The sequence below is a fragment of the Sus scrofa genome, chromosome 5, assembly GCF_054392235.1.
Source record: "Sus scrofa isolate SSC_HxYL_T2T_F1_AM1 chromosome 5, Sscrofa_HxYL_maternal_Yorkshire_Landrace_v2.0, whole genome shotgun sequence".
Classification (NCBI taxonomy): Eukaryota; Metazoa; Chordata; class Mammalia; order Artiodactyla; family Suidae; genus Sus; species Sus scrofa.
In genome coordinates, this window is record NC_139387.1 from 42,294,670 (window position 1) to 42,318,161 (window position 23,492).

At 34.9% G+C, this 23,492-nt stretch overlaps 1 protein-coding gene across 33 annotated transcripts in view; it reads right to left on the reverse strand.

The window, feature by feature from the left end:
• Positions 1 to 2,318: 2,318 nt before the first annotated feature.
• Positions 2,319 to 23,492, reverse strand: part of KCNC2 (potassium voltage-gated channel subfamily C member 2) — a 199,755-nt gene continuing 178,581 nt past the window's right edge. For 3 of the 33 annotated variants that reach the window (XR_014845403.1, XM_085025058.1, XM_085025056.1), the window contains 4 exons: positions 13,682 to 14,609; positions 11,477 to 11,641; positions 4,754 to 4,848; positions 2,319 to 3,430 (listed from right to left, as the gene is read on the reverse strand). Coding sequence is in view for 25 of the 33 variants with exons in the window: in XM_085025058.1 (XP_084881184.1) it covers positions 4,787 to 4,848; positions 11,477 to 11,641; positions 13,682 to 14,609 (1,155 nt within the window). In the remaining 8 variants the exon portion in view is untranslated. Of the gene's footprint in view, positions 5,723 to 11,476; positions 11,642 to 13,173; positions 13,285 to 13,681; positions 14,610 to 23,492 lie in introns of all 33 variants that reach the window. The other 30 variants (XR_014845402.1, XM_085025055.1, XM_021092015.2 and 27 more) reach the window with 20 other exon arrangements.

Below are 23,492 nucleotides of genomic sequence, written 5' to 3' on the forward strand. Positions count from 1 at the left end.
AATCACTATATTTACAGCTTGAAGTGAAGTGATAGATTTACAATAATTCTTGTGTGGTTTGCATGATCTAAAATGAGAAGATAAATTAGGAGGACAGTAGTTTTGATAACAATGTCAGGAGACCAAATAAAAAAAAATGAGTGTAAACTACCTATAAAATAGCAATTGTACCCCTTGGTATTTATCCAAATGAATTGAAAACATACCCACACAAAAACCTGCACACAAATGTTTATGACAGCTTTATGTGTAATTGCCAAAAGTTGGAAACAACCCAGATGTCCTTCAGTAGGGGACAAAATAAACATGGTACACCCAGACAGTGGAATATCATTCAGCAGTAAAAAGAAATGACCTATCAGGCTACCCAAAGACATGGAGAAATCTTAAATGAGTATCACTAAGTGAAAGAAGCCAATCTGAGAAGACTATATACTGTATGCTCCTAACTGTACGACATCTGGAAAAGACAAAACTATGAAGACAGTAAAAAGATTAGTGGTTGAAAAAGGAGGGAAGGGTTAAATAGGCAGAGCGCAGAGGATTTCTAGAGCAGTGAAACTCTTCTGTAGAATACTGAAATAATTAATACATGCCATTATACATTTATCAAATTTCATAGAATGTACAACACCAAGAATGAACACTAACGTAAACTATGGACTTTGGATAATGATATATCAATGCAGATTCATCAATTGTAATAATTATTACGGTGTAGGATGCAGGTAGTGGGAGCAGGGGATAGATGGGAACTCTGTACTTTTTGCTTAATTTTGCTAAAACTGCTCTAAAATACATTTTATTTAAAAAAAAAGCCTGTTAGGTATCTGCAATTCTCACTAGAGAACCCATAGTCTTTGAGCATTTTAATGTTCAAAATTCATGCTCAGTGGTCTGTCACTTTGACATGATGGTTTGATAAATAAAGAAGAAATCATGTAATACTAATTCAGTTAAATTAGTTAATTTTTTAGACAGTAATGAAAATTATCAGTTATTTTAGGGGAGAACAGGAAATTATAAAATTTAAGATAAAAATTAATGATACCACACCCATGTTAGAGAAAATTTGTATAAATTTACAGTTTAATAATGTTCAAATATTTAAACAATTTATTAAATTTTGGCAGGGGAAATTGGAAGAATTTTTTTCAGTAAGAAAATTTTTAATCACATATTTTAATCATCATAAACTTCTAAGGATTTCAATTTTTAGTAGATTCATTTAGCTCTAAATGTCTTCAAGCACATTATAAATTCTCCAAAGTCCCTGCTTTGTATTATAGCCTTTTAATATATTCATTGTCTCTTTCCAAGTTAAGTTCACTGTTGCTATTCCATTCATCTGTCTTATGCTTTATTTCAAAGATAAAATGACTCTCTTCACTTTTCATTCATGACTATTTAATCTTAATTTTTTAATCAAGATTTGATGGCAATTATCATCTATTAAAATACATTTCCTTCCTACATACTTCTCCTTTTTACAGTAAATCCTACATCATGACACCATGGTTAAAAACATCATTTTATCAGTAATTATATTTAGACAGATTTTCTTTTCTGACTCTCAGTTTCTTAACAGTCTCTAAATAATGAAAATTGAGCACTTTTAGACCTAGAAAAAGATTCTGTTGATGCATTATGGGACAGTGTCGGATTCACCAACCTTATTTCTCTTTTTCATTTTGCCTTTCCCATTGGTGTCATACAATTTACAGGGTACATTTACACACAATCCCACTATAAATGAATACCAGCTACATATTATGTGCTGCTGAAATAGGGGTTCATTACCCAAAAGCGAGACAGCAGCCATCTTTAGAAAATGAGGCATTTACAAGAGGCTCAGTAAATATTTAAACCATAAGAAACTATGGCAAGGGAAATTATCTGTGACAAAAATATAAGTGAACAGTCTTGCCTCTGTGATCCATCACTGTACCACTAATAAAGTGAAAACAAAAAATATTTAGCTCCAGAACTGCTGTGATGATTAAGTTGGAAGGTATAAGTGAAAATTCATTATTAATCATAAAACACTATACAAAAATGAAACAGCATAATAATCAGTAATTTTACCCTCTCAGAAATATAGGTAGAAAAATAAGGGAAATGTGGGCAGGCAAAGCACTTAGAAGAGGAAAATACTGACTACATGCCTAAGACTTGAATGAAAATTTGAGCTTATGTACGTTTATAAGGTCTTTCATCTCAAATTCTTTATTATGTATGAGTGTATGGTTTGGTATTATGACACATAAAAATAGTAAAGCCTATTGAAAACTCCAAAACAAAGAGAAGAGCCAAGAAAATAATATGAATAATTTAATCAGATAAGATTCACATTTATCCCCAGCTTATTTGCCTTTTATTCTTCATTTCAGTTAGTTACATTTCCATTGGCTATCACCAAGGTTGTGCATGCACCTTGAGATGTTCATGAAAGGTCCACGACACAGTGGTTCATAATTAGATTATAGGTTATATTCAGAATCCCAGGGGAACTAATAGATTCTGGAAATACTGATTAAGCAAGATGAAGAATTCTTACACAGTTTCAACTACAACAGTTTTAAAGACAATTACAAGCTTCATTTACCACAAAACTCACAAAAAAGTGATTGAAGAATATCTCTTTTATGCAAAATATACATTTTAGGATATAATTCAATTAATATTCTACTATACAACGACATTGTTCCTTGATCATTTAATAAAAAAATACTCTCATTGCCAGAATTTTATTTTTTGTAATATTTATAATTGAGGTAACAATGACAAAAGACAAACTATGAATAATATTAGTGAGTGTTTTTAAGTCATTTTTTCAGAACTTAAATGTAGGACTTACAAATAGGTCAGTTTTAATAAATAGGCACTGAAAATTTCACAACATAATATGACAAGCTGAAAATATAATTGGTTTATTTAAAAAATGATACAATGTTCATGGGTTCAATCAACAAAGGAGAAGTAAGAGAAATTAAAACAGACCTATACCACACCAATATTACTGCTTTGTAATAGTCACAGCACAATCTACTGCGGGTCCATGAGGGGTAATTCACAGAGGTATGGGCCTTACTTGAAGCTCCAGAGATGTTGATAATGAATTTGGCTTCCTTTGAGGTGAGATGGCCAAAGCTGTTGACCCATGCACACACGTTGGTATTTACAGTTGTTTCATGGACACTGGCCAGTCCGTAAGCAGACCACTCCTATGGGGAGCACCAAATGAGTTCTAGCCACAGTTTTGATAAGCTTCAAATGCCTCATGAAGACTCGGGATTTCTTCCAAGTGCAACCTGGTCACAACAGGGCACATTCAGCAGCAGAAGTCTGTTTCCAGTACAGTCCTTGGTATGGCTAAATTCCATTGTCCCTTTTTCAGCAGTCAAAAATCCATGATAAATTCTGTACAACACTGCAGTCAATAACAGCAGCACCAGACAGTATATTAATTCCTTTACCGTAAAAGCTGTATGTAATTATAACTTTCTATGTGTGGTGTTATCAAAAGCATCACTGAATCTCTAAATATCAAGATGTTTACGTCTGGGTAATTACATTGCTGTACAAGATCTCTTGACATGCAGGTCATGCTCTAGGACTTAGGGATATAAAGTAGTACATGTTAGGTGGCCAATCATAAAAACGACAAATGTCTTTCTAAAAATAAACATGAGCATTAGGAATTAGCAGTCTCAAGGATCCTAAATGTGTAGAAATATGATTATCTCTCAATTTATAGTATGGCATTTTCCTTCCCTCTCATGCCCCACACACCAGATACACTATTGCTATTGCATTTGTGGGGATGTTTAAACAGAGTTTTTTCCACTTGCACTGAATAAGACACCGAGGGATTTCACTGGAGTGTGGTAATGAATTCTAGTTGCTAAGTAGTAGAAACTGACACTGCAGCAGGCAACCAAATGCAATGGTGAAATTGCTGTTTATATCCTGCTTATCAAAAAGATTTACAGTACTGTTTAATTTAGGTAGTCTATGGGGCGTCAATAATTTTTTTATTTTATTTTTGCTTTTTAGGGCCAAATACATGGCATATGGAAGTTCCCAGGCTAGGGGTTGAATTGGAGCTATAGCTGCTGGCCTATACCACAGCCACAGCAACGCAGAGTCTGAGCCGCGTCTGTGACCTACACCACCGCTCATGGCAACTTGGGATCCCTGATCCACTAAGCAAAGCCAGGGATTGAACCCACATCCTCATGGATACTAGTTGGATTTGTTTCCACTGCGCCACAACGGGAACTCCCTGGGGCTCAATAATTTATACACAAAGTAGAGAGACTTGTTCCAAGTAGCAAAGAAGGCAAGGGACAGGAGAGAAGTAATAATATCATGAACACCTTCTCAAGGCATTTCTGTGCTGCATGGAGACAGATGGCATATACATTTAAGACAGGAAGCTACGACAGACGGACAGAACAACATACAGGACAAAGCACCTGATTAAACACTGCCTGAAAATCTAATCCTGTGCATCAGAAATTTAAGGCTGGTCAAGAAAGCTTCCTGTGAACAACAGTGCTCTTTGTTGTTTGCAAAAAAATTAATAAATAAAAATAAAGAAAGGGGGTAAAAAATGACAAGAGCTTTGAGTGATATTTGGCACTCTGTTTCTGAAAATGATGACAAATTCTGGGATTTAAAAAAAATAATAATGACTCTAGTACCAAGTAGCAATTCCTATTTAAACAATGCAAGCCTGGCTGGCAGTTACCTTTCTCTCATGTTTTGTGCCTTCCCCAAGCCTTTAAGTAAGAGATCTGGCCTCGGCTTGCGTGTAACCAGTAATGACAACCTCTTTGCAGTTATCTGTGTGCAAACAACCAGAGACATTCAGAATCCAATACAGCATTTTGGAAGAAAAGTAAATCAATCAAGAAATTAAACTATTTTAAACAAATATTTCTTTCAAAGAATAAAGGAAAAAAATATCAAGGAGAAATTCGCCCTCCCTGCCCCACAATTCAACATGCAGAACAGTCGACCAGTGCTTTCACATCATTAGGATGATTCGATGCAAGTACACATATCCCAAGCCATCACAGTCCCGAACTCCGTGACATTGCTTTCGGGTGATGGAGACAAGATGGTCCATGCAAATGAGCTGACCACAGTCATGTCGTGTGTAATCAAAATAGAATTCCAGATATCTTCAGAATGGTTTAAAGTCACAAGAAATGAAGTTCCCATGAAGTGGTTGGCATTTGGAAGCACACTGGTTTAAATATATCTCCCTGAAGATACGTTTATGTATTAGGGTACTGGCCAATATCTGACCCTATCTATCATTTTATTGCGAAAGGAGCAATAATATGGAGCAATAAATTGGGGCAATTAATATGGAGAAGTAGTAGCACTACTTTAGATAATCTTTAAAGCAAGGATAAGATTCATTAGCTACCCAAATGGCATTTCTGACTTCGGATAGTAGGATCATGCAAGATTTATACTGTACTAATGGAGCCTGGAGTAAATCTACATTTATTTCCATTATGGAGTAAACAGTACTTGAATTAAGACAATTTAGTTGACTGATACAGTTTGGTTTACAAGATAGATGGGATGGGAGATCGGGAGCGCCTCAGAGGACAAGGAGAGTTGTAGGGTGATGTTACTGGAGAGAGTCTCAGAGCATTGCCTGCCAAGCCCGCTATGTTGTTTAAGCTTCGGGATTTTTCATATCCTTTTATGAAAAAATGCACAGACATCAGTTGAATTCAACCAGAAAATAGACACAGACAAACAATATCATACAGGGTAATCAAAAGAGCTATTTTTGAACTCAGAGAAGAATTTGTTTACGAAGAATTCAATTTTGAGATAATTTAAAACTCTAAAAAATATAGCTAAATCTAGCTGCAATTCCCAAAAGATTAAACCAGCTATCACAAATTACTGTTGCAATACTTCAAAATCTATCCTTTCCCAAATTATGGTTTGTATTGATGTAACTTTGGCATATACAATATCAGAATCTTTTAAGGATTAGGCAAAGCAACTTAAGTAAGATATAAATTTGGCTAGTATTTTTAAATTTCAAACCATGTTCCTGAAAAAAAATAAATGAGCTATTATCTCATTATTTATTACTTACTAATCTGATAAAGCATGCTTAACTTTAAGTGGACAACTTTTTTTCAGGGATATTCAATCTCCCAGCTTTATGAAATTAAATGGATGATTTCTAAATAATGGCTATACCATTATCTAGATGATGTAGAATGAATGAACATTTCTAATCCTTTGGATTAAAAAAAAAAGTAAAAAGAAATCAATGTATAAATCAAGTTATAATTTCAGTAAATTAAAGTCAGATTTTTATTGTACATTTTCAGCTTACTTTTCCCTACCAGGAATTGAGAGAAGCTTGATCTTAATGCGCTTTTTCTTTCTATTATCTTGCATTAGTCTTTTGTTTATGACAGTCCTGGACTTAACAGAATGAAAGATCCTTCCCATAAGCTTTGACCCATTGGTTTGCCTTAGCTACTCAAGCAACACTCTATCAAGCTCACTACCCTATCAAGCTCACTTTTGGAAGGACTCGTACATTGTAGTATTTTTAATTAGAAGAGATTAGAGGCAGCTAAATGAGGTGGGAAGTACCTAGTATAAAGTTAGAAGTGAAACTGTCTTCAAAACAGGACTGAAAATGTAGTCATATGGCTTAGCAAATAAATGTTCTGACAGCTCTACTGAAAAAGCACTACATATCAGGAAAACAAAATGCTCTGTTGTGTGCAGGTAAAGCTGAGCAAGTAGATACAATTCCAGAACTTCTTATCTCCCTTAGCCTATAACACACTCCTTGGGCCCTGATTTGCCCACAGTGTACTTGATAACTGTTTAAAAAAGAAAATGGGTCTTTGTGTGTCCTCATGTTCCTCCTAGCTCTTTCTTCCTTGAATTCTATATTTTCATGAAATTTCTAGGGAAGAAGCTAATGCTACTTCTTCTCCTTTCACTAGAAGAGGAGAAGTGATTTAAGTGACTAGTGATCATGCAATTTGTGAGCACTCAAGGCTGATGTGGAAATAGACTGCAATAAAACTCTACAGTGGGATAAGGCTGAACTAATAGGAACCCCCTCCCTACATACACACACACACACAAACTTTCAGCAGATTAGATATCTTCTTTGATATTTTGTAGATGGAAAGTTCTCTCAGACATAATTACTGCGAATGAAAGAATTACATAACAACATGTTTTTGCTAGTATTTTGAGCTATAAGAGCATGAGAGGTGGCATATACTTCATTCTACTCTGGTGGATGATGGAATAGTTAATGGGAGAATGTTATAAATAATTAAAAAGAAATTACAGGTCATTTATTCTTACTTAGAGACCTTCAGGTATCCAGAGGGCTGGTTATCATTGCTCTCCTATAATGCAGTTGGATATACAACTTTGAAAACTATAGAAAGAATAATTTATCCAAACTGATGTGGATTTTTAGTATAACCTAAAAATGTAGACTATAAACATTGATTGGTTCTGATTAGAAGCAAACTAGTGAATATGCATGAACCAAAGAGATTGTTAATACATATAAATCATCCTTATGAAATTTACATCTTGTTCCCTACAACTGCTATCTATGTTTCCTATAAGACCTCCTAAAGGTAAAAATCTGTTCGACAATTTATATTAATCATGCTAATTATGTTTAATTCTTAATCGCCATTCTAAATGTTTAGTTACTTTTGTGAAATTCATTTAGTTCTTTCTTTCTTTCTTTTCTTTTTCTTTTTTTTCTTTCTTTTTTTTGGTTTTTAGGGCTGCACCCATGGCATGTGCAAGTTCTCAGGCTAGAGGTCTAATCAGAGCTACAGCTGCCAGCCTCCACCACAGCCACAGCAACATGGGATCCAAGCTGCATCTGCGACCTACACCACATTTCACAGCAACGCCAGATCCCCGACCCACTGAGTGAGGCCAGGGATCAAACAGGCATCCTCATGGATACTAGTTGGATTCATTTCCACTGTGTCATAATGGGAACTCCCTGAAATACAGTTATTAACATAAATATTATTCATTCTGTTTGTAGATCCTTTTTAATATAAATTTTAGTATTCATTTGAGAAGGCTTTCTGTATAATTTAATAACAAGTATTTCAGTAAAATTATGTTATTCAAAAAATATATTTTCCTTTATTCTGCTGGTTAATTTATGATTAAAAATTTGATAAAATTTTGCTGATGAAACTTTTTTTTTTTGTCTTTTTGTCTTTTCAGGGCCTCACGCATGGCACATAGAGGTTCCTAGGCGAGAGGTCTAATTGGAGCTGTTGCCACTGGCCTATGCCAGAGCCACAGCAACACCAGATCTGAGCTGTGTCTGCAACCTACACCACAGCTCATAGGCAACGCCGGATCCTTAACCCACTGAGCAAGGCCAGGGATCTAACCCACAACCTAATGGTTCCTAGTCAGATTCATTTCCACTGTGCCATGATGGGAACTCCTGATCAAATTTTTAATGAGTAGAGTGACTTAAAATATAATTCATGAGAATAAAGAATATTTAATCTAATTTGAACATTTAAATACATGATATACATTTTATTAAGCTTTTAAAAGCATGTGTGGCTGTGGCATAGGCTGGCAACTGTAGCTCCGATTCAGCCCCTAGCCTGGGAACTTCCATATGCCATGGGTGCAGCCCTAAATAGATACACACACACACACACACACACACACACACAAACAAGGTTAATAGTGTTTCAGGATAGTGAGACTATCAGGGTGTTTTTGTTTTTTGCTTCTTTTCCATATTTCAGAATTTGTCTCAAATAATGAACATTGCATTATTTTGATGATTAGAAAAGAATTAAAAACTAGAAAAAAAAGCTTTTAAAAGCATGTATTTGTTTTGGGCAATACTGAAACTGCCTATTCATGTACTATTAATGGGTATGTTTGTGTTCATGCTATATGATTTCCTAAAAATATTGTATAAATAAAAACACAGGTTCTAAGTTTTGGGAGTTCACTCTTTTAAGGAATCCATACATTTTCTTAATGTATGTCCAGCTACATTTATATTTTTTGATGGGAAAATAATCCAATGGGAATCCAGTCTTTTTTTTTTTTCATCTACATAGGGGACACTTTTTATAACTCTAAAACCAGGTTAGTATAGAGACCAAATTTGAAAGGTAAGGAAGAAATTATATAGGAAATAAATATCTGGGCTGGAATAATAGGAAACATCTATAATCTATATGAAGGAAATAGAAGAAGGAAATAGAAGAAATGAATGAATTTCTGATAGATATGACAAGATAAGACACTGAGAAGATTAAGTTAAATAGGCCAGAAATGTCACCAGACCTAGGGTGAAAAAACACAAATCTGCCAAAGAATTAAGCAAGAATGAAAAAGAAGCTGATCATGGTGAGGAACGACAAAGAAAAAAAAGCTTAGAGTTGAGTTTTCAGAGATGTTTTTCACTGATAGAATTTGTATTTGTAAAGAAAGATTGTGCATATAATTTCCTCATATAAATTGCATATCTTATTAATTGCTTTGCTCATGAAACTTTGCCATTTTACAGAAAATTCTATACTTATATAGTGCTCTATAATTTGCAAAATCTCTCTTCATATGTGATCCCCTTTGACAGTTTAAAATTCAAAATATTGTCTAACATGGTAGAAAAAAATTCTAGCTAGATTCTTAAACACGTAACCTTAGTATAAATATTGCATATGACACTTTATTAATTGATGCTCAAAATGTACATAAATCTAACCATATATTACATAAATGTACATATATACATACATGCATATATATGTATATACATATATAATGAATTAAGATTACAATGCATGTAAAATATGTTCTGTATATGAAATTATTAATTATTATTTCATATATGTACATATATTTTTCTCTATGTACTATGCAGGATATTAACTACCTTTATGGAATATTTAAAGACTGCTGTAACATGATATTTAAATGTAAAATATCAAACAATGAAATAAACCTATTAAGACAATTGAAATACATTTTGATGCAAGAGATAGATGCAGAGAATGAAAGCACTTGGAATAAAGAAGTATTTAAAATACTACATAGTAGAAAAACAAAAGAAAAATCTTTTGTCTTCTCTTTTGAGACTCACAGGTATAAAGAAAGAACAAAATAAAATAAAATGCTCAGAAAAAATGGAAGAGAAGCATAACATGGATAATGAGCTATTTCAAAAAAAAGTGGGCACCACAAATAAATATTTAGGCTTAAAATGGTAACATATTCAATAGGGAGAAACTGCAATGAATAGCAAATAACCACACTATTTTAAAAATACAGTCAAACTAATAGGAAAGTTTTGGAGTGGCTCTTCATTCAAATTCAATCAACTGCATAAGAAATTCTCATATGCAGTTCTTTCTCTATTCTGCCAATAAAGAGAGAAAAATAAACCCGGCACTAAAGCAACTAGATTATCAAAGTAGGAGGTTATCTAAGAGCATACCAGCACTTTGGCAAAAGTGGATTATAAGTGTCACAAAACTATTTCTTGAGGAAGAGAAAAATGGTACAGTTGTATGGTCTGGTCAGTAAAGTTTACTAAAACCCAAACAAAATACAGCACCTGAGGAATAATCATAGACAGTGGCGCAGTTTAGGAAAATGAAACCACTTGATGGAATGCAGCTTCAGTACTCTGTTCTATTCCTTAACTAAGTTGCTTGCCCAATACAATTTATTCAGTGGACAAATATTTATTAAGTATCTTCTGTGTGCCAGGCACTATTCAGTGTCAATTTTTAAAATACACTTAAAATTAGTACTGTTCTTAAGAGAAATTCTGTAAGTTCATTTTGCAAGTACATAAGTAGCCTTTTGAATGATTGGATATACTGTTCTGTATGGCTGAGGCTCCTGTACCTTAGCAACCTTCTGACATTCAGGTAATTCACTGGGGAAAATTGCCCAAATACTGGATAAGAGACAATTAGAGTATGTTTAATGCTTTACTTTGGAAAAAAGACTTTATTATTATTTTATAATTATCAGTTACTTACCAAACATATGCAAAGAATCAATTAGTAAGTTTCATTATATGAAAAAAACATAACTTTTAGAGACTGCAACGTACATTATATTAAAATAATTAGATGAGTGGCTTAATTTTTTAATGCTTCATTACAATTCTGCCCATAGACAAATGAAAAGCTAGAAAATTAAAAAAAAAGAATGAAGGGTGAAATGTCTTTCAGATATGACAATCAAGTAGGCTGTTATGATATCTATTTTAAAATGCTTATAATGAGAGAAGATATGATGAGAAGAGGAAAAGAACACTATGACGCACAACTGTTCCTAGAAAATGGTGAAAGAGAGTTTACATCACTCCATGTATTTGAGCATTGAATTGCTAAGTCACCTGTTAGGATCTGATTAAATGCATGCCTACCTTTCCTGATCCCTCCATCAGAAGCACACGTGTAATCACCTGTCGTCAGTAGGAAACATGTTTCCCCTCTTCTGTTTTTGTCTCTGGTACTAGAGCGTCTGATGGGGAGCCTTTCTGGGGGTGATAATGGCGGCTCACTTCCTGTACTGTCGTCACCTGATAACACTGGTCACAGCACCATGCCCATTGACAGACAGTGATGGATGAGGAAATGAGACAGTACAAAGAGTTTACGCCAAATGTCCATAGTACAGTCACTTGATATACAAAACACAGTCATCACATCATGATAAGAAAAAGAATTTGTATCACTCATTACAAAAATTTACATGGAGGAAAATGGAAATGTATTGAAAGGAGAGAAATGTTCTTCGGGAAATTTTAATTTCATTTTGGATTTTGTCTAATAGGACATTGACTTTTTAAAAAAAACGGATAGGAATTCAAAATAAGTGTGATAATGAAGTAGCACACCAATTAATATCTTTCAATTTTTGACATATTTTTCTAGTTACTGTGAATAAACATCTTTAAAAATGAAACCTACTGAAGGAAAAACTCCTCCTAAGTAAATATTTGTCTTTGCAGTTCTTTAAGACACATGCTTTTATTATTTTCTGAAAGTGGTTTTTCCCCCCAAATTGGAATCAAAATAATTCCACAGCTCACAAACTTTATGTGCAGCTTCTCTAGTTTGAAATGATATAATACTTTTGAGAAAAACAATGGAACAAAATCAAATTCTCCAAATGCCCTTGAAACAACTGTTTACTCTGCTATGCATGCCAAAGACTTTCACATCCTATCAGCCTAGGTACTAGCTTATAACAATGTTTACCCAAGCTGAGAGTGTGTCCTCCTTTTCTACGCCCTTCATAAGACACCTGAGAGAAGTCTAATGAGAGCATCAACAACAACTAAAATCCATCTTGCATGAAGACGTTCCTAGCATAATAGGTCTCAGATTCATATTGACAGGATTTGCAAAACAATCCACTAAATAAACATAAGGACTGTGAATAAAGTGTTTGATAAAACAGTTCAGTTCCAGCCACTTTTTGTCACATTTCCCCCATAATAACTTCTGGAAGCTAAGGAGAGAATCTGTGAACATGTCACGTGCGTTTTTTGTTTGTTTGCTTGCTTGCTTTGTTAAATGGGTGTATGTCTAAATTATGCAAAATTATTCACATGGTATTGTCACATGTCATCTTTCTATGAGAAAAAGATTAAACCTAAGTTACAGGGAAAGCATACGTCTTAACATTTCATAATGGGCAAAAAGCTAATTAAATTGTAAAATCTACAAAATATTTCATCTGTACAAGAATTAATGGCCCAGAGATGACACTACTGACTACCAGTTTGGCAAAACGTATGTTAATTTACAGTCAGTCAACACTAGATTAGCTATGGCAATGAAGAGGAGTAGGAATTCTGCAAATTTCAAACAGTAAATCATCCAAAAATCAGTTCTTAGAGGGAACAGAGCCCAATGCAGAGTGTGTAAAATAAGGAAATCCACAGAGAAATTCAACTACTTTGTCATTGACTAGCTAAAGCAGATCATCTATCCCCTGAATAACATTTAGTTAATTAGCACCTTACCAAATCCCTAATTTAAGAATAATGAAAACTTAATCAACTCTCCATAATATTACTGAGGAAGACATTTACTTTCAAAAGGGCTTTCTTACATATCACTTCTTTGGGGCTTAGGCTTTTGAAATGTAAACATCCATTCTTCTTATGTAACTTCTTCTTGTGAATTAGGTTAAAATGCATGGCCCCATGTGGCAGAGATAAAACTGAGACAAACACACCAAGCCAAATGATATGGAGATCAACATTTTGAGGATGAAGGATGGAAAATGTCCAATATCATACCATCACATCGTGCAGGGAAACAAAGAAACATTGGCACAAAAGCAACAAACAGGCAAAAGAAAACATTGGCACCATCAGCAAAAGGCATTCCCACTAAAGCAGGAAAACTCTATAGACCAGCTATGCAGACTTCTACTTGGACTTCATTTAGTAAAGCTACAATCTCACTATCTACAAGCCTGACACAAACATGTTTTGTGAAGGGGTAGAACTGAAAACTTATGAACATTTGCAGAAAATGAAGATGACTGACTTCTACCTCAGGGACATACTGGTCTATAAAGTATTTAATGGCATGCATTTGAATCCGTGCCTTACCTGATCTGTTATGTTCCAGAAGCCGATTGTCTTTGCCCAGGCAAGTGTCACCCTGTGTGCTATTGCAGGCCATATTTAATTCTGTCTTGCAAAAAGTAGGCGAGCTTGCTTGAGGGGCAGGAGGGATGTGCTTCTTTCTTTTTCTTGGAAGTTTCTGCTTCGCCATTGCCAAGGAGTAGTACATCCCGAAATTGTTGACAATGACAGGAACTGGCATGGCTATTGTCAACACTCCAGCCAGAGCACACAGGGCACCCACCAGCATCCCTGACCATGTTTGGGGATACATATCTCCATAGCCCAAGGTAGTCATGGTCACTACGGCCCACCAGAACCCAATAGGAATGTTTTTGAACTGCGTGTGTTCACTAGCTGAAGGGTCATTGGGTTGCGCTCCCACTCTCTCCGCGTAGTAGATCATCGTAGCAAATATCAAAACTCCTAGAGCCAGGAAGATTATCAGCAGCAAGAATTCATTAGTACTAGCTCGAAGAGTGTGTCCAAGCACCCTCAGACCTACAAAATGACGGGTTAGCTTGAAGATTCTCAGGATCCTCACAAACCTGACCACCCTGAGGAAGCCAAGTACATCTTTAGCAGCTTTGGATGACAGCCCACTGAGTCCCACCTCTAAGTAGAAGGGTAGGATGGCCACAAAGTCAATGATGTTCAAGAGATTTTTGATGAATTCAAGTTTATTGGGGGAAAAAACAATGCGGACTAAAAATTCAAAAGTAAACCACACCACACACACTCCTTCTATGTACGTCAAGGCAGGATCCGTTTCAATTTCATACTGTAGAACAACGCTTGTGCCATTGATGACTGGTTCTGTCTTGTTTTTAACAATATTGAAAGCTTCATGTGTCTCCAGGCAAAAGGTTGTGATTGAAACCAGAATGAAGAATAATGAAGCAAAAGCAATAAACTGTGGAGGGAAAAAAAAGAAATAAAAAAGAAATATAGAATAATCCGAATATATTTCAATTCAAATCTAAGAGCATCAATCCCTGTAGATGAAAAAGAATGAACAATGTTGGGAGATTTCACTTGGGATATTACTCAAGTATCAGAGGACATACACAAGTAACATTTATTAGAGTTGCAGAGCTAATGTGTCTTAAGTTCTGCATTCAGCTTATATAGATTAAAAAGTGTTGCTTTATGTTGGAAAATAATTTGACTCTTTTGTATAAGAAAACATACCTGTGAAGAGTGTGAAAATCCTTGCAGAAGAGTGTTAAAAGAGCAACAGACTGAAAAAAATTAAATTTAGACAATGGCTCCAGGTATTGTTTATGATCCTAGAAATCTTCAAGTATTAGACCAAGATTTACAACCATTGATATAAGGTGCAGTCCACACTTATGGAAATTTGGAAGCCACCTACATTTAACGGTAGATTTCTAACTCTAATGTTCAGATTGTCATGAAGTATTAACATGAAAAAAAAAAAACCTTTGAGCTCTGTTACCATTTAAATTACATCAACTTAAAGCAAAGTCTTGGCCAAAAAAGCAAATCTAGGGAGGAAGAGTAGGCATTGAGACTGGAGATAAAGAGTTAAGAACAAATAAAAAGGCAATTGTCTTCCTCTCCTGAAAAATAACTCCAAATGTTAGAGTAATGTGTTATGAAATGGCAGGGATTTTTTTTTTAATTCAACATTTCTTCAGTCAAAAATAAAGGCATATACCTACTAATACAGAATAATAATAAAAGCTCTCACTATATAGTTCTTACAAATACCAGAAACTCTTAAAAGCAGTTTATATAATTAACTTACATCAACATTCGTAACAACACTGTACTGACTTTTAAAGTCACAGAGAGTTGTCATTTTTCCAGAGTCATACAAAGTGATAGACCTGAGACATTAACTTGGTATGTTTTCCCCCAGATTCTGCACTCACAACTACCAAACTCTCAAATGTAAAATACAAATACATTGAAACATTTATCTTGGGATCGCATACTTCTTAATATTAAAGATCTGAAAACTTGAAACCCAGTTGTTTTAACAAATGGCACTACTTCCATTTGTCAGCACCAGAGGTTTTCAAAGAAGCTGGCAGATTTCCGGGGCTCTCTGAGAATGCTCTCAGATTGAGCATGCTTAATAAACACCAAAAGACTGGGCCTTGAATATCTAAACAAAGGAGTTATTATTCAGAAGGTAGAGGTCATCAGTCAAAAGGAGGGAGGCCCTTATTTAGAAATAATAAGGCATATCTGAAACCCAAAGCTCTTCCCATGCTTCTCAACCATGCCACTGAGAAGATCTAAGATTCAGGAAGAGATTGAAACCACCTCCTTTTTTCTCTGGTCGAGTATCAGTGTAAGAGATATGCAAATCTCACGAAATATGTATGAGATGTACAAAAAGACTAAAAAAAATCTTAGGACTGAGATTATCTACCTTAGAGAACCATCCTAGGGGAAAAGGATGATATAGCAGTAGGGTATTATGAGGTACAAATTATACATATAAGTAAGCTGCAAGTATACATAGCACAATGTAGGGAATATTACCCAATATTTTATAATAACTATAAATGGAATATAACCTCTAAAATCATGAATTACTATTTTGTACATCTGAGCCTTATATAATATTGTAATCAGCTATACCTCAATTAAAACAGCAATTAAGCTGGGGTAGCCATATTATGGACTTGTTTCTATGCAAGGTGCCAGTTAGTACATCATTCATATAGTATTAAATAAGGAATGTCATTTTCATGGCTTTGACTTAGTTTTCCATGCATATCTTCCAAATTTCCCTTGGTTTTGACATTATAATTTGACTACAGTCTTTCTCAGACATATTGGGAGATAAAGCCATGTTTTTTCCATTCAGCTTTCCCTTTGTACAAATAAATATCAGTTCTTTTAAAATCAACTATTGCTCTAACACTTAAGATCAGCAGGGCCCTACAGATACATTGAAAGATGACATCTTTTGGAGAAAGAATCAATTACCTAGATGTGAATGTCGGGCTTCCGATTACCCCCACAGTCTTTTTTTGTCATTTTGTACATACTGACTCCCCACAGCCACTCCTCACATGCTCCACCATCCCCATCTGGTCTCCAAAATTTCAGGCTAAACATCCAAAGTTTTAGTGGTCAAATTCTATCTCTGAGGCAGTCAGATAGTATAAAGCAGTTAAAGTAAAACTGCAATTTTATTTATTGCTTCTAGTGTTTCTGAGTCAGCATTTTTTCCAGCTAACTTTGCAGTCTCAAACTCTCTCCACCTGCACTCCTACAGTGAATCGAGCAGGACCTCCCAACATTACTATTTCAAAATCAACCCTGGCTTGCCAGTGTACCTCCTATACAACAAAGACAGTTCTCTAGTATACTCTGAGGCTTGTCAAGAGAAAACATTGGAATCTTTTCCAGTCAGACATTTCCTACTGTTCACCCATGAGTTCAACAAGTATATATTAGGGGTCTCTCTATGCCAGGTCACAGGGCTAGGGTCTTAATTTGACAGTAGTTAACAAAACACAATCCCTGCTTGCCCTCGAAGAACTTATAATCTATTAGGAATACAGACATTAAATAATTAACCCCATAAAAATGATATCATTACAATTATAATAAATGTAATGAATGAAAAAATGGCTTGACTTTATTTAGTCTGAGAGATCACAGAAATGTCTGACAAAATAATAAATAGGCTGAAAGTTGAAGGACAAGTGGAGGCTGGCTGGCTAGAAAGGGGAGATGTGTATCACACAGTGGGGAAGCTTTAACAAAAAAGTCTGGACTTTCTCAAGTGGTGCCTTGACTGTAACACCAAAGGAACAGCAGGTTTTCCAGATCTGGATCTTTTGCACAAATTGTTATGAACAAATCCCAAATTAGCCCAGAAATCCTCACTTTTTAAAGGTTAACCTCTTTTTCTGAAGGGCTTTAAATCAACCAAAAATATCACCTAGATTTTAAATTTAAAATGAGGCTGTAAGGTGATTTTAGAGCAGTATGATTGCTGGTAGAGCCCCTTTGGATTGTCCTTCTATTGGGAAACCTATAGAATTCACTTGTCTTAAATTATTGCACCAGCCCTTCTCTACCATCTGGGATGAAGTGAAAATAAAAGACATATATTAAGGTGGTTTTTAACTTAAAACCTTATGAAAATATTATAACATTATTATATATGTTTTAGTATACTTTAAAAATATAATTATTACCTCAATAAGAATTACAAAAGCCTGATCTTTATGTTCATTAAACAAGTTATTATGTTGTCAGAAAAAGAGCAAAAAGCTTTAAGATACCATTCTGGTTGCTGAGATTTAACTAACATGAATCATTTTATATTTTGAAATTATTCAAATAACCCACCCATCAATTCAGAAAAGGGGTTTGCTCCCATTCATTAGAACACACCTGGAGAGCTTATACAAGAGAGAATTCCTTACCTGCACATAAGACAGATATAAATTCTCTTTTTTGAGGAGATGGAATTTGCATTTAACAAGCTTCCTAGGTTATTACTATGCATAGTAAAGTTTGAAACCACTGTTCCAGTGTTTTTTCAACAGACTTATAATACCAGATTGGTAATTCATTACTAAATTAATTGGAACAGTTTTTAAATTATTAGCATTTGTAGACTCTTAATAGAATCCTTCTAAACCATGATAAGAATAGTTCATTACTTCCTGTGTAATAAATGTTTAGAGCCTGTGTGTGTGTGTGTGTGTGTGTGTGTGTGTGTGTGTGTATCAGTACGTATGCTATGACATAATTCTGGCTTCTACACAAACACCTATGAGTAAATAAAGCAACTAAACAGTTTCTAATACACACAATTCTAAGACACGAAACTCTAGAAGCCAAAAGTTGTCTTTTAATGTTATTTGGAACTTGCATTTAACAGTATTTTTATTAGCATTATTTAAAGAAACATGATTATGTTTGTATTTGTATTATTCTTATTATAATCTTTATAACTCAGTATTGCTTTAGCTTTTAAGGACTTTATAAATCTGCTAAAATGCAATAATACTATATTAGGAAACCACAAAAGAGTATAAAAATGACAACAAACTTTGATATTCTTGGAAAGATACAACATTCATGTTAGGAGTAGATGGTTCTTTCGCTTTAAAAAAGAAGCTAGATAGGCAATTTTTATTTATAAAGGCTAATGACACCACGTACACTCTAGAAAAAAAAAAGAGTTGTAAGTAAGAACTGAAGTATGCTGCATAATATGTTAGGAAACTGCAAGTTGGCCTCGTCAGCCTGAAAGGGAGAATGCTGGAAGGAAGTTGAATTCTAAAGAAAAGGAAATGGAAATGATTCTCTAAAGAGAAGGAGGAAAGGCTTATAATGTGAGAACAAACAACTGAGAAATCCCTCCACAGGTACAGTAGCAGGACTTTGGAAGACTAATGGAAAATATTAAATTTTAGCATGATGCTTGCTCTGTTATGCCTTCAGGAAAGATGGTTGTACAAAACAACTTGGTGTTGAAGGTGCTTTGGGTAAAGAAGACATAGGACCATGACAGCACAAAGGAGGGGAGTGGTCACTATGGAAGCAAGGTATACAGTGAGATTCAAAAACATAGGGGAGGAACAAATAGGACTAAAAGGGAATCGGCAGAAATACAGACCCATGAAAGTCCTTGAGATACTGAGAGACAGAGCTTCCCATGGAATGAAGAATAGAATCTCAGTTTACCAGGAACTTAGTTTTAGTATCAAATGAAAGAGTGACCTCAGAAACCTTGAAGATCTAGAATTATCCAGAGGCCACATTTGGTTTCCTTAGCAAGGAATTTGTACACTTTATATTAACTTAAATCTAAGAGCTTTGGATACGGAAAATGTCTTCTCTTGTTTCTGATTCACTGAGTTAAACTGAAATGGGTACATATGAGGATTGCATAACATTAAGGAAAAGAAATTAAAAAGTAAATAAATGGAGGAAAAAAAGAAGGATTTATTTGTTTTTCCCAATTACTGAACTGGGAATCATTCTACAACTGGAATAATGTCATATTCATTTTTGTATCTCCTGCTTTTGGCAGAGAAGTTAGTATTTAGTATTGCTGGCTGAATGAATGGAAGGATGGAAAAATTAATAAAAGAATGAATAAATGAACAAAATAATAAGGCAGACTACATTCTAGTGGGGATAAAAATGATATGAAAAAAGGAAATAACAGAAATTAAAAAGTATAGTATGAATATTGAAGCAAAAAATCCAAATTTACAGAAGCTAATTGAATTGGTTTATAGGTCCAAACGTTTTCAATATTAGCTTCCATTCATTCTGTTAATGAAGCTTGTGTCTTACTAGGGAGTTGGAAAAGAAAATCATACTGCCATCTTTCTTTTCCACTGTGATAAGATCACAAACTCCTGCAAGCATTAAATGAGAACAAAAGAGACATGATAAATACTAATTAAAATGTTAGAAAGCTTTCCAGACAAGATGTATCATGTTGATTGAATTCACAGAACTGATATATCACCCCAGGCAGTTTCAGGATGGGACTATCCTGCTAAAATATTGGCTTGTGGGTCCAATGATTAGTTATTTTTTCTCCATAAGCTCAGCATCCATATTTAGCAACACAGAGTGCCAAAGACTTTCTCTCTTTCTTTTTTCCAATTAGTGACCATGGAAAAGAAGTCCTCAAAGGCCAGGTTCTACATAGAAGGTATTGTGTCAATCTACCTCAAAATGAATAATCAAATAGAATCTCCAGGTATGTATAATAGGCTGAGAGAAAGAAGGGAAAAGTGTGGTATATTTTTATGTTTCATCATTTTATCTTTTCTGTTAGCATTAAAATAAATACAACTGAACTCAATAACTAACATCCTCTAATACCATACACAAAAATAAACTTAAAATGGATTCAAGACCTATATGTAAGACTGGATAATATAAAACTCCCAGAGAGGAGTTCCCGTCGTGGCGCAGTGGCTAACGAATCCAATTAGGAACCATGAGGTTGCGGGTTCGGTCCCTGCCCTTGCTCAGTGGGTTAACGATCCGGTGTTGCCGTGAGCTGTGGTGTAGGTTGCAGACGTGGCTCGGATCCTGCGTTGCTGTGCCTCTGGCGTAGGCCGGTGGCTACAGCTCCGATGTGACCCCTAGCCTGGGAACTTCCATATGCCGCGGGAGCGGCCCAAGAAATAGCAACAACAACAACAACAACAACAAAAGACAAAAAGACAAAAGACAAAAAAAAAAAAAAAAACTCCCAGAGAAAAACATAGGCAGAACACTTTTGGACATAAATCACAGGAATATTTTTTTGTATCTGCCCACTAAAGTAAAGGAAATAAAAGCAAAAATAAAAAATTGGGAACTAATTAAACTTAAAACTTTTGCAGAGCAAAGGAAACCTTTGACAAAATGAAAAGACAACCTAACAAGTGGGAGAAAATATTTGCAAATGATATGACTAGTAAGGGATTAATATCTAACATATATAAACAATTCCTACAACTCAACGTCAAAAATAAATAAACAATCTGATTAAAAAATGGGCAGAAGCTAATAAACATTTTTCCAAAGAGAAAATATAGATGAACAACAGGACATGAAAAGATGCTCCACATCACTAATTATCAGGGAAATGCAAATTAAAACCACAATGAGATATCACTTCGCATATGTCAGAAGCACTATCATCAAAAAGAATACAAATAACGAGTGTTGGCAAGGATGTGGGGAAAAGGGAACCCTCATACAGTGGATAGAAATGTAAATTGGTGCAGGCACTGTGGAAAATGGTACAGACATTTCTTAAAAACTAAAAATTGAACTACCATATGACTCAGCAATTCCACTCCTGGGTATATATCTGAAAAAACTCCAAAACACTAATTCAAAAAGATACAGGCACTGAAATGTTCACAGCAGCAGCATTATTTACAACTGCCAAGATATGGAAGCAACCTAAGTGTTCATTAAGAGATGAACGAATAAGGAGGAATACATTCTTAAATATAAATTTATTATAATTCTTATGTAAAAATAAATACATATATATGTATACATTTACACACACATATACCTACATATGCATATACATACAAAGGAATACCACCCAGCTATAAAAAGAATTAAATTTTGCCATTTGCAGCAACATGGATGGACTTGGAAGGCACTATGCTAAGTAATTAAGTCAGACAGAGAAAGACAAATACTGTATGATGTTGCTTATCTGTGGAATCTAAAATATACAACAAACTAGTGACTATAACAAAAAAGAAGCAGACTCATAGAGAACTAGTGGTTGCCAATGGGAGGCGAGGGGCAAGATAGTGAAAGGGAAGTGGGAGGTACGAATTATGAAGTATAAATTAAGCTACAAGGACATATTATACAGAGAGTTCCTGTTGTGGCTCAGCGGGTTAAGGCTACGACTAGTATCCCATGAGGTAGCGGGTTCTATCCCTGCCCTGACTCAGTGGGTTAGGGATCTGGTGTTGCTGTGGCTGTGGCATAGGCTGACAGCTGCAGCTGTGATTCAACCCTTAGCCTGGGAACTTCCATATATTGCAGGTGTGGCCATTAAAAAAAAAAAAAAAAAAAAAAAAAAAAGAGGGAGTTCTAGTCATGGCGCAGTGGTTAACGAATCTGACTAGGAACCATGAGGTTGCAGGTTCGATCCCTGCCCTTGCTCAGTGGGTTAAGGATCCGGCATTGCTGTGAGCTGTGGTGTGGGTTGCAGATGCGGCTCAGATCCCGCATTGCTGTGCCTCTGGCGTAGGCCAGTGGCTACAGCTCCGATTAGACCCCTAGCCTGGGAACCTCCATATGCCGTGGGAGTAGCTCAAGAAAAGGGAAAAAGACAAAAAAAAAAAAAAAAAAAAGAAAGGATATATTGTACAACACAAGGAATATGGCCAATATTTTGTAATAACTGTAAATGGAGTATAAACTTCAAAAATGGTTAATCACTGTATGTACACCTGTAACATATAATAGTGTTTAGCAACTACACTTCAATAATAAATAAACGAACCTGAACTCAGTAACTAACTCCAAAGCTCCAGAATTTACAAAATGTAATGAGAACCAAACTGACTAAATAACCTTTCTATATGCTCCCCAAACAGGATCACTGGAGCAATCTTCATGCACTTTTATTACTGATTCTGCATGTCCGTAAGTTCTTCAAAGAGAAAGAATTAACATCCATCCCTAGAGCCAAGGACAGGGCCTAACCCATGGAAAGAACTAGGTCCTTAGTTTTTATGAAATTAGTAGAGTAACACAATTTTTGAAATCTTTATTTGTTATGTAAAACTTCCATTGGCCACAACACGAAATTTATCTTTAAAAGTCAGTTCATCTTATTAATTCACAATTAACAATATAAACCTACACTACAAAACTTAAAGGGGTGAAAAAGGCTGAAGAAAAATTAAACTTGCTTCTATTTTGTAATGAAAGCTAATGAGATAATTTAACATTTAGACATTAATATTATGTGAAGGCTTTTAAGACAAGTTACCCAAAATATATCTTAAGAAATTTGTTTTTATAATTTCAAATGAGGTATATCTATTTTTAGTTTGTATTTTGGGGACATTATATATTTTCCAAATGGGAATACTTCATTCCTTAATAGGAATGCTCATTATGCTTTTCTCTCCTCAAAGAAATAAAGACATGCCGCAAATGGCATTATTTTGTTCTTTTTTTTTTTTTTTTTAAAGCACACAATTTTATTTATTTATTGTTTTTTGTCTTTTTGCCTTTTCTAGGGCCACTCCTGTGGCATATGGAGGTTCCCAGGCTAGGGGTCCAGTCAGTGTTG